This window comes from Tenebrio molitor, chromosome 4, assembly GCF_963966145.1.
Source record: "Tenebrio molitor chromosome 4, icTenMoli1.1, whole genome shotgun sequence".
Taxonomy (NCBI): Eukaryota; Metazoa; Arthropoda; class Insecta; order Coleoptera; family Tenebrionidae; genus Tenebrio; species Tenebrio molitor.
Genome location: NC_091049.1, coordinates 23,189,436 through 23,201,922, shown reverse-complemented (window position 1 = coordinate 23,201,922; position 12,487 = coordinate 23,189,436). Strand labels below are relative to the sequence as shown.

The 12,487-nt window shown below is 33.5% G+C and overlaps 2 protein-coding genes across 4 annotated transcripts in view; both read right to left on the bottom strand.

Moving 5' to 3' along the window:
- The window catches only part of LOC138127805 (putative ankyrin repeat protein RF_0381), a 24,059-nt gene extending 23,351 nt beyond the window's left edge, over nucleotides 1-708 (bottom strand). The window contains exons 1-2 of the transcript XR_011158432.1: nucleotides 174-708; nucleotides 25-120 (exon numbers count right to left, since the gene is read on the bottom strand). The gene's annotated coding sequence lies outside the window, so the exon portion shown is untranslated. The remainder of the gene's footprint in view (nucleotides 1-24; nucleotides 121-173) is intronic.
- On the bottom strand, nucleotides 626-12,487 carry LOC138127803 (putative ankyrin repeat protein RF_0381). Of its 3 annotated transcripts, XM_069043858.1 has the most exons (13): nucleotides 12,330-12,487; nucleotides 8,702-9,287; nucleotides 8,553-8,648; nucleotides 8,392-8,499; nucleotides 8,243-8,338; nucleotides 8,094-8,189; nucleotides 7,945-8,040; nucleotides 7,796-7,891; nucleotides 7,647-7,742; nucleotides 7,119-7,595; nucleotides 7,025-7,066; nucleotides 6,338-6,370; nucleotides 626-759 (listed from the first exon to the last, which is right to left on the bottom strand). In XM_069043858.1, the coding sequence occupies exons 1-13, from the start codon at nucleotides 12,345-12,347 to the stop codon at nucleotides 728-730; spliced, it is 1,872 nt and encodes a 623-aa protein (XP_068899959.1). In that variant the 5' UTR covers nucleotides 12,348-12,487; the 3' UTR covers nucleotides 626-727. The 3 variants fall into 3 exon arrangements, with proteins under 3 accessions (XP_068899959.1, XP_068899960.1, XP_068899961.1); XM_069043859.1 differs by lacking the exon at nucleotides 7,647-7,742; XM_069043860.1 differs by lacking the exon at nucleotides 8,243-8,338.

Genomic DNA, 12,487 nt, shown 5'->3' with positions numbered 1-12,487 from the left:
GACACACTTCTACAGGAAGATTACCATATATTTCAACAAAATTTATGTCGGCACCGTTTTCTATTAAAATTTTTACAATATCCCAACATTCTTTCCAAATAGCTATATTCAAGGGTGTTCCTGCAACATTTCAAAATTAATTTTATCGACACACACCTCTACAGAAAATGTACCATATGGATCAGTCAAATTTACGTCGGCACCGCTTTCTATTAGACATTTTGCAATATCCAAATATCCTCGCTTAATAGCTCTAGTTAAGGGAGTTTCTGAAGACACCACATTAACGGGAGCTCCCCTTTCTACCAATAACTGTACCATATCTAAGAAGTTTGAATCAATGGCATGCAATAAAGCTGAATGAATTGTCAATTCAGCACCATAATCCAACAGGAGATTTATTATCTTTTTGTTTTTTGTGTCCACTGCCCAATATAAAGAAGTTTTGCCATTTATATCTGATTTGCAGGTATTTGCACCCGAAATTATTAATGTCTCGCTAATTTGATGAAACCCGGCTTTGATACTCATGATCAAAGGAGTATCTCCGTTTACCATTCCTACATTGGGATTTACACCATTTTCTAGCAAAAAGTCGACAAGGCGAAATTTGTTTTTTCTTACTACGAACTGGAGTGGTGTATATTTAACTGACCATTCTGGTAGTTGAAACACAGTTTCACTCATGTCAAAATCCTTTCTGATCATTTGGGTAAGAAATGTGGTATCATTGTAGAGTAGAGCTTCGTATAATCGCCTCTAAAATATAAGAACATATTCAACAAACTAAAAATAAACAAAACGGGCTGCAAAATGTAAAATAAAAGTTCTAAAAATGCAGCATAAGGTACAAATTTTCCAAATTTAACAAAAAATGAAAAAATCTTTTAGGTAAATGAACAAGGTTTTGATAATAGAGTTTTAAAAAGGAGAATCCAAATTAAATGTGAGTGTTGTCGAACTTCTTATCATTTGTTTATCTAAATGAAACTTCTGATAAATAATATTTATTGAAAATCGAAGACTTTTGAATCAATTTCAATATCGATAATTCTGGAAATCACATAATTTAAATAATAATATAAAAGTGGTAAATACATCGTTAATATCTGTTCACGTTGGAATGAACATCAGTGGTGCAAATGACCTGACCTATTACTATAACAACTCATATGAAAATTAATGCCAAATGTGTGCGATTTGCACCACTGATGTTCAATCCAGCGTGAATAGGATATAGTAATAGATACGAGTATGTACGGTCGATGGACAAATAAAACTAAGACACTTAAAATTTAATCTATGTAAATCAGACCATTGAATTGTCAATATATTTGTCAGTGTCTATATAATATGTCATACCAAAGTTAACCTATTTGTGATAAAGCCGTAATTAAACGATGCAAATTTGTAAATTTTGACTTACGTGATTGTCATTTTTGTCCCAGTTTTATTTGTCCATCGACTGTATTATTGGGAACAAAAAAAGTGGGATATCAACATCACTGTCTTGACTTTTAATGTGAAATGACCCTTATCTGTTTCTAACCCTACTGACGTACTTTGAATTGATTGACGTTGTCATCAAGTATTGTAGGTTGTAGGAAATGAGTGTGTGTAAGCACGTAATGAATATTTATTTAAGGCAAAGTTCCAATCAAAATGTACCTTTATCAAAAGAAGAGGGCATTTGGAAAAGGAAAATAGGAGTATAATAGTATATTATGCACCCGAGGTGCAGTTTATAGCCCGAGGGTTCTACAAAACACTGAGGGTAAAAGTCATTCACTCCCGAGGTCCATATACTATTTTTTGCAAGACTCAACAATTTTAATTGAAAAAAAGCCGAAAATTTGTAACTGTCAAGCTAAATTTAAGTGTCTTATTGACAGTTAAAAATTATTTTGAAACTTTCAACTTTTTTCAATTAAAATTGTTGAATCGTGAAGAAAACAGTACAAGCACTTCGGGAGTGCATGATTGTTACCCTCGGTGCTCTGTAGAACCCTCGGGCTCCAAACTGCACCTCGGATAAAAAAGAAAATTAATATGAGACAATAATCAAAGGCAAAATGACAATAAAGCTTGAACTACATCTTTCAAAACTGACAGAAATTTGATGTCCCACTTTTTACCGTGCGATCATTTAAATTATAAATTAGAGCGGGCTGTGAATTTTAAATAAGGTTGGCATTATTAACTGTTGTGAAATTGATTTAAAATTTGAATTGTCAAAGTGACGTTTCAAAATTTTTTATTTCGAACAGAACATTTTTCTTACTGAGAATTATTTTATAAACGCTGAACAAGAAGAGAATGGCGAATGGAAGTATTCTGTAGAGCACTGCGTTAATGGTTTTCAAAACACATTCCCTAATTTTCCTGTAGATTACCAAAAATTGGTCCAACAAATTTATAAATGTGTGACGAAATTTCGTAATGTTGGGACTGTTGGTCAAAAAGCCGGTAGCGGAGCGCCCAAAAAAAGAATTCCTGAGATTGTGGCAGATGTTTCAGTAAGAATGAAGCACTCTCCTAAAAAAAAACCTCACCGCAGGTTAGCCCAAGAGATGGACCTCTGAAATGGAACTCGTCACAAAATATTAAAACAAGATTTAAATCTTCATTCCTATAAAATTACCGTCGTTTAAGAGCTACTCCCACGAGATTTTCCTACGCCAATGAGATACAGTCAGTGGTTTTTGAATCATCTAAATTTCTAATTTAGATTATTTCTAGGCACTATTTAAGGCATGCAACGCTATAACCGTTCAGATGTTGGAAAATGCATTTGAAAATATGCAACGGAGGTTTAACAGTTGCATTGAAGCTGGGGGAGAACACTTTGAACACTTTCTGTAATTCGAAATAAAACTACATTATTCTTTATTGCTTTCATTTCCTTTAAATTAAAACGATTGAATATGGGAACCATAAACGCTATAAAGTTAACCATAACCTCACATTTATTTAATCAGTCAATTGGCATTCTGGGCAATCGTATAAAAAAAATCCCGCCTACTCTAATTTATAATTTAAATGATCGCACGGTATTTTGTCAATAGTATGCAGAAAATTATTTTCTTACCGATTCTTTTTCATTCATTGTTACTATACACAAAACAATATATCTCGAAATTTGTTGGGTAAATTAGTAAGACACAACCGAAATATACCAAACTAAACAACAGAATTGTCTCGGATGACGCAAACAGATAATAAAAATAAACAGATAATAAAAATTAAAACTGCGCAAGATAATGTGTTCACCATCACCTGAGCAAAGATTACAGTTTCTAATTGTAAGAATTCGGTGAAATCTAGAAGTAATAAATAAAGTTTCATAACTGGAGATAAATTGATGGATTGGTTTACCAGTTACTGTTTAATCACAGTTTTTGTAGTTCTGGTATTAGGGGTATTTAAGTCCATTTTTTTAAACAATTGTCAATGTCAAAATTCCCTCAAAGACCAGGCTGTCCTCACCCAATTTTATCTCACCCTAAAACCTTTCGTTTCAGAATATCTGTATCGTAAAATCTCCCTAGATCAGGTTTGAGGTTATGTCAATAATTTTCAAAAGTCAGGTGTAAGCAAATTTTACACCAAAAGACAAAAAATAAAGACGATAATGACACTGAAAAATACAACAAAATGGCTGACATACAATTGACATTTTACGTTGTCAACCTAATAACCATCAAATGACTAGTGGCTCACCAACATGACAACACTTTAACAATTGTTTTAAAGAAAAAATGAACTAACATGTTTTCAATTGAAAAGTTCATCAAGTTGGCTTTGATCTTTGTCGCTATCTTTGTCTAACCAACTTAATTTACGATGTTGTTGTCTTTTAAAAAATAAAGTCAAAGCCAACTCGATGAACTTGAACACCTGATATATATTAATGTATCGACTACCACAGCGAAAATACAATTTTGACATATACCTACTGACTCAAGGAGAGAAAGTGTCACTTGATCTGTCTAGGCAGGTCATAGTTATTTACGAACCGAGTGCGAGAAGACATTTTTCGCACATGAGCGCATTATTTGAGGCACAAGCGACGAAGGAGCGAGTGCTTCATTTGCGCGAATGTGCCGAATACATCTTCGCGCATCGAGGTTTGTACAATATTTTTTGAAACAAACAGCATTTTAAAATTATTTCCAATAGTTTCCGATTTAGTGAATAGATGACGCTTGCCCAAGTGTCATCGAATTAATAGCGATGTATTTTCATTCTTTCGAAATTTTCAACTTCCAAATTGGAGAAATGGCGTTTTGTAAAGCAGATTTTATTACTATCTATGTTCGCGGTTAACTGTTGCGTTTGCGAAATGTCATTTTGAAGTTAGTGAGTTCAAAAAGTACTTTACCGACTATGCCTACTTATGCGCTGTGCCAAAATAAAAAAACCATTGTGGTATAAATGACTTATCTGTCATTGTGATAAGTAATAGGAAATGTTATGAAAAATGTGTGTTATTTGCACCACGTTTGCACCACAATAGTTTTTGATTTTGGCACAGCGTTTACTTACAAATATTTTGAAGTGTAATCAATAATTAATCGGTTCCATTTAATTATCATTATCTAGTTGTAATAGCTATTTACTTTCTAAAATATAAATCTAGAGCTTCTCAAGTAAACAAATAGACTGACTTTCGTAAGTAGCAGTGTAGTGGTAGTCGATAAAATCTTGCATGCAACACGGCAGTAAAGTTTCTATTGAACTCGTTTGCTTGCTCGACCCGGCTACCCCTCGTCTCGCAATTTGCAACTCGTTCAATAAAGTGTCACTTTACTGTCTTGTTACATAAATAGCTATTATCATACAATGATTTTTTTACCAATGAACCATATTTTTTGGATTTACACTTCTGTTCACTGAAAAAGCATACGGTCATACACGTAGATTTTGCTTGCGTAAATCAGATTTACCAGTACCTACCTGATGTCACTGTCATTGCCAATAATTCTTAGAAATAGCAGCTCAACGGAATTTGTAATCCAACAATAAATGTACATTCAGCCTGGTCCACGTTTTGTAAAATTACAAAGTTAATTATTACTCTAATCCTTCTACTTTATTTACAATCAAGATTTAATTATATTCAACCAACCAGTATTAACTAGTTCTTTTCGTGCACTAAAGTAAAGGTAGACTATTTCCTTTGAGAATTCAATTAGAACAAAACTATCTTCAAAAGCTTACATTTACTTTGCTGTAAATTCATTATTTTCTTGCATTGAACGACTGGGGAAACGCGTTCTCGCCAAGACGAACTTTTATAAAATATATACTTTTAAAGAATTTTCATTTCATTTTCGTTCCTTGGAGCCTTCGCTGTCAGGGAGATTCCACCAGTGTCCACCGCTCTCAATTTGGATTGTCCGGCGCAGTGCACAAAATAAAGCCACCCATTAATGGAGTTATGAATCGTTGACATACCAGCTGACAGGTGAAAAGAGATCCTTATAAGTCTGATGACCTTTTTTTATATGCATTTGAATAAACAAAAAGATTGTTAATTAAAGTTGTTATAAAAAAGAACATGGTGTAAGAAAATAATTTCTATCATGTCTAAAAATATTTTACACAAACAGGATATTTCAATAGGAGTACATAATTTACACTGTCAATTCTCAAAAATTTTGTTCTAAACACTATAAAAATATATATATTCTTCCAGGTATCGTGTTTATTTTGTTCGTCCGCACATGTTTAACATTTTCCATAAGCTATTGTTTTCCACTAGGTACTCTACATATACAGGGTGATTCTGAAATAAGTTTGGAAACAAAATTGTGGAGTATCCTTGACACAAAATAATTCTGCGTAAATGACTTTTGGAGGTGAAATTAAAAGGATGGAAATTACCCTATATCCTTGTATTTTCAACGCCTATGAATAGGGAAATTGTTTCCGCATTTGTTCACTTCAATAGCAACCATTGTTACATCAACTCCACAATAAAGTCGTAGGTGCAAGCACACTGCTTTGCAAATGTTTCTATGGAAATAATCGAGAGGAATAAGGTTACGTTTGTGACTGACGCGGGCACCTTTGATTATTATTGTTGCTAAACTACCAAGATAATCAGGTAATCACCTTTAACTCAGCAGCGTACTAGCAATTTTGACCAAATTTTGAATCATTTATATCTCGAAAACGAAAAAACATTTATAGGAACAATTTTTTGTCTATGACTAATTCTCATCATCACTAATTACCGGTTTTTTTCCAAACTTATTTCAAAATCACCCTGTATAGTAGACAGTATAAGCAATATAAGCGGTAGGTATAGCAAACATGAAACATTAGGATTGACCTCGAAGTGGAGCTTCTTCATGTCCAGTCGCACCTGAAATATTATCGATTATACAGGGTGTTTTCGAAGTTGAGGTGTTCCTTGTAACAGGAGGTACTACATATACATTATTCTTAAGAATTTTAGCCTAAATCTTCTTAGTAAAATGTTTGTATTAACGGCGATAATTGATTGTATATTTTTATTGTTTTCTAAAATTTTGAGTCCGGTTCTGTCTATTTCTCCGCTGTACTTACTAGATTAATAACTGACGTGGCAAGGGATGGTGTTCTTCCGGAAATCGCTTTGCGTACTCTCTGGACACCACGGCTATATTCTGATAACAGTGATAACTGATAACATTGCGCATACATTAGCAACATATCTGTGAGCTCATTATTTTCGTAATAATAAAGCCATTTCGACTAATTATATGACAACTCTGACAGTATTTTTGATTAACGTCCATGCTCATTTGATTTTTTTTTTGTCAATTCTAATTTCTAACAAATCAGCGCAAACTTGAGTCGAACCGGTTTCAAAAATTTCAGAAAAATTAACTTATTGTATCTTCATTGCCGTACACATTTTACTAAGGTAATTTTGGCTAAAACTCATTAGAATAACGCATACTATCACATGTTAAAAGGAAATCCTCAACTTCGAAAACACCCTGTATTAATGCAATTAAAATAAATAATTAATTACTTTTGAGTAATGAGGCATTTTCCGCCTGAGAAGCATCATTTTCTGTAAAAGATATTTCTTAATATTGACCCATTTTAAATATCAGATCAGTTACCTCGAATCGTGAGCTTTTTCGTCTTGGATTCTAAATCCAGTGATTTCATATAAATGGCAAAGTCGTTGTCTTTAGTCATTTTTTCATTAATCTCATCTTCAGCCAATCGCGGATCAACTCCAGATTCAATTAACAATCGGAAAGATCGCAAATCGGAATTTTTCAATGCGAGAGACAAGAGCGTTTGACCATTTTTATATTTCTGATTGACATCTGCGCCTTGCTCTATAAAATATTTAGCCAGATTTACCTCTTCCCTTTCTAACGACCATACAAGTGAAGTATTTGCAAGGGTTTCGTCTACTTTGAGGCCTTTTTTAATCATGTGATTGAGGATTTCAAAGTTATGTCTTTCCAGGCACATTTTTACAGGAAGATTACCATCCACATCAGCCAAATTTACGTCGGCACCGCTTTCTATTAGAAATTTTACAATATCCCAATTTTCTCTCCGAATAGCTATATTTAAGGGTGTTCCTGCATCATTTCAGAATTAAGTTTTTCGACACACTTCTACAGGAAGATTACCATGCACATTAGCCAAATTTACGTCGGCACCGCTTTCTATTAGAAGTTTTACAATATCCAAATTTTCTTTCCAACTAGCTATATTTAAGGGTGTTCCTGCATCATTTCAGAATTAAGTTTTTCGACACACACTTCTACAGGAAGATTACCATCCACATTAGCCAAATTTACGTCGGCACCGCTTTCTATTAGAAGTTTTACAATATCCAAATTTTCTTTCCAAATAGCTATATTTAAGGGTGTTCCTGCATCATTTCAGAATTAAGTTTTTCGACACACACTTCTACTGGCAGATTACCTTTTACATCCTCCAAATTTACATCGGCACCACTTTCTATTTGAATTTTTACAATATCCAAATTTTCTTTCCAAATAGCTATATTTAAGGGTGTTCCTGCATCATTTCAGAATTAAGTTTTTCGACACACACTTCTACTGGAAGATTACCAATTAAATCCTTCAAATTTACATCGGCACCACTTTCTATTAGAAATTTTACAATATCCCAATTTTCTCTCCGAATAGCTGCATTTAAGGGTGTTCCTGCATCATTTCAGAATTAAGTTTTTCGACACACACTTCTACAGGAAGATTACCATCCACATCAGCCAAATTTACATCGGCACCGCTTTCTATTAGAAGTTTTACAATATCCAAATTTTCTTTCGGAATAGCTATAGTTAAGGGTGTTCCTGCATCATTTCAGAATTAAGTTTTTCGACACACACTTCTACTGGAAGATTACCAAATACATCCTCAAAATTTACATCGGCACCACTTTCTATTAGAATTTTTGCAATATCCCAATTTTCTTTCCAAATAGCTATATTTAAGGGTGTTCTTGCACGAGTTCCTGCATCATTTCAGAATTAAGTTTTAAGACACACACTTCTATAGGAAAATTACCATTTTTATCAGCAAAATTTACATCGACACCGCTTTCTATTAGAAATTTTACAATATCCCAATTTTCTATCCAAATAGCTATATTTAAGGGTGTTCCTGCATCATTTCAAAATTAAGTTTTTCAACACACACTTCTGTAGGAAGGTTACCATATTTATCAGCTAAATTTACATCGGCACCGCTTTCTATTAGAAATTTTGCAATATCTGAGTGTCCTTTCGTAATAGCTCTAGTTAAGGGAATTTTTGGAGACACCACATTAACGGGAGCTCCCCTTTCTACCAATAACTGTACGAAATCTAAGTAGTTTCTATCAATGGCATGTGATAAAGCTGTATGAATTGTCAATTCAGCACCGTGAAGCAAAAGGAGATTTATTAAGGGCTTGTTTTTTTTGTCCACTGCCCAATATAAAGGTGTGTTGCCATTTTTATCCGGTTTGCAGGTATTTGCACCCAAAACTATTAATTTCTCGCTCATTATATAAGACATATTTTTAATACTGATGATCAAAGGAGTATCTCCGTTTACCATTCCTACATTGGGATTTACACCTCTTTCTACCAAAAATTGGACCATTTGAAAATTATTTTTGCACACTGCGAATTCGAGTGGTGTACATCTAACGGACCACTCTGGTACATAAAACACAGTTTCACTCATGTCAAAACCTTCTTTGAACATTTGCGTAAGGAAAATCTTATCATTGTTGACCAGAGCATTGTATAATCGCTTCTAAAACATAAGAACATATTCAACAAACTAAAAATAAACAAAACGAACTGCAAAATTAAAATAAAAGTTTTGAAAATACAGCTATAACCAACCAATTTTCAAAATTTAACAAAAAATAAAAAAATATTTTACCCCGAGACGCAGGTCGAGGCAGTAAAGCCTTTGAATGCACGAAATGTAAACAATATTTTTTTTCTACATACAGGGTTATTCACGAGAGGGGTATTTCTGAATTTCTTTTTGCCGCAACCCATTATACACATTGCAACAATATCTTGATTTCAAATTTTGAAAATAATTATAACCGAATCCACGATGGCTCTTTGACGTTAAATCTTTGTCAATTCGAAAATTTTGTTTTTACAATAATGATGAAAAAACTGACATGCTCCTCATTTATGGAGTGTGTGGAAAGAATTCTGTCGCCTCTGCGGATGTTTACAAGCCGATGGTAGACACTTCGAACACCTTTTACATTAACTTAATTTGTTAATTTATTTGTTGAATTTTGATTAAATACAGGTTATCTGCCAATCTGACATTTCTGACAAATCTACCCAACTTACTTTGATTTCTAATTTAAAAGAAATAACACATTTAATTTAGTGGTTACTAAATTGGTATTGTTGGTTGCGGCAAAATAAAAATTCAGAAGTACCCCTCTCGTGAATAACCCTGTAGGTATAATTGCTTTCAAAACTAAATTTTAAAATTCAAAATTTTCTAGGAAATTTTTAGTATCAACGGATGTTGCTAGGTAACTAATAAAAGAAAACAGTGTGTGAAGTGAAAAAACAGAAAAACTTAAGTGTGTGAAGTGAAAAAACAGAAAAACTTAAGTGTGTGAAATCGCATTCCACGCACTGTTATGTATGGTTTCTATTCGCGATTTCGGATAAGCAACATGACCTCTAGCGGTGGAATGTCAAATCATCGAAAATTATCCTTTCATACGTAGCAAATGGCAAAAGTAGCATAACGAACGGTGTACGGGCCACAGGTACGGGGGTTAGTGATAAAAAGTGATGTTACAATGGGCAAAAAGAAAGTAGATAAAACCAAGTGTTGTGTCCATGGTTGTCACACACACAGAGCGAAAGACAGAGAGACCAGGTTTCATTACTTTCCACGCTAAAATAGTTGTAAAGTGCAAATCATAACATTTTTGGCTGCAAGGAAAGTATAGACAGAAGAAAAGCTTGGGAAAAGGTTTTGTTATTGAGAAAACCTGCGAGTATGTGGAAAACATTTTTTACGTGAAGATTGTATAAATCGTAAGTTCCACGAATTTGAGGTTAAAAGTTTGTAGTTTATTCTACTTTTTTCAACTCCACGCAGCATTTCCCAAAAATTGCGATTGAAGGAATTTGCTGTTCCTTCTCAAAAGTTATCCAAAAGGACACACGACACAGAGAAAGTTTGCATCAAAAATTACAGGCAAAGTAGACTGTAGTGCATTTGACATAATAAGTGAGAAGGTAATTGTATTAAATAAAAAGACATTTAGTTTATTGATGTATTTTTATTGAAAACTTGTTGCTGTAAGTAAAATTTAATTAAAATTTAACGAAAAAAGTCTAAAATCACCTGTACTGTATCCCATCACACTGTACCACACATCGACTGTCAGCAGAAGCCTCCAAGTATTTAAAAATTGTAGCTAACCAAAGAAAAGCCTTCCTGTAACTGAAATATCAGCATATAGTATGTTTCCACTTTTTAAAAGACTTTCAATGTTTTGAAAACGAAATATTTAATGCACCATAACCTATCTTTACGCCTCTATTTATTTTACGCCTGTTTTACGAAATTACATCATAATCTTTGATGCCTACATTAAAAAATGTTACTTTAAGGAATACACTTACCTTACTGAAAAACACACTGCACACAATTAACAAATAAAAGAGTTTTGGACACAAAAATTAACACGTAAACAAATGGAAAATCTCAAAAGGAGGATTTTCGATCAGCTGATTGTCAGAACAGCAGCGCCCTCGCAGTAGTCGAAATCGCGAATAGTTTCAATCTTATTAACAGTGTAATAAAATGTGCATAAAAATTACCCTCTTCACGCACAGTTATAGGGTGTCCCAAAAATGGCGTACTAACGGTGCACTACGGTGTAGAAGAGATTACCGTAAACGTCAGAAAAATGTAAAAACAATTCTATTGGACTTATTTGCTGATTTGGAGGTTTTTGAAAGTGGCACTTAACAGGTCAATTATTTCGAAATATATGTATTAAATTGTCATGCCAGCTACCTCTAATCGTCTAATCGTATATATTATCACAAAGTACAAGATCACTCACTACCAATATCTAATCCTGCATAATAAAGCTTTGGATATCGAAAAAATTATTTTAAATCCACTACAGTAACATTGCAAGGTAATGATGTACGAGTATAGACACTTTCACTAGGCCAAACTTTTGGCTTTGTAAATGGTATTGAAAATGTCTTTTCTCAAAATGTCACTCAAACATTATCCACATTAAATTCTCTCGCAATAGCTTTTACAATCACACCGTCCCTCAGTCTAACACATTTTTGCAAATCAGATAATTGCAGCATTTCAAAAGTTACGCGCGATTCTGGCCTTAAAATGTCAAAAACTGACACTGACTTTATAATCCTTGATGAAAATCCTGTTTACGCTAATCAAATTTGGGAATTTATACAGAGTGTTTAAATCTTTCCTGTCTGAGATTTCAACGGCCGCGACTGTACATTTAAACATCCTCGATGAGGTAGTAAGTAGTTAGTACAATGAGGATCCTGGGCAGTCTGCTATTGTCATTTCAAAAAGTGTCAATGTAAATGCACCTTTACTGTCATTATAATTGATATTTTCAAAAAAACTGTCAAATTAACTTAGGCTTGGTTATGAGTAGCTAAGGTATGGTTTAGAAATTTTGACAACTGAATGACACATCTGCCCAGTTTTCCGTGTCCCCAATAGTACGCCCATTTTGGGACACCTATATCTATGCGTGAATATCAATTTTTTGAAGCAATTATAGAAAAAATATTTTCCTACCGATTTTTCTTCATTCATTGTTGTGCTAAACACGGATGAATCACAAAACAATATATCTCAAACTTTGTTGGGTAAATTAGTAAAACACAACCGAAATGTACCAAACTAACGAACAGAATTGTCTCGGATAACAAAAACAGATAACAAAAATAAAAACT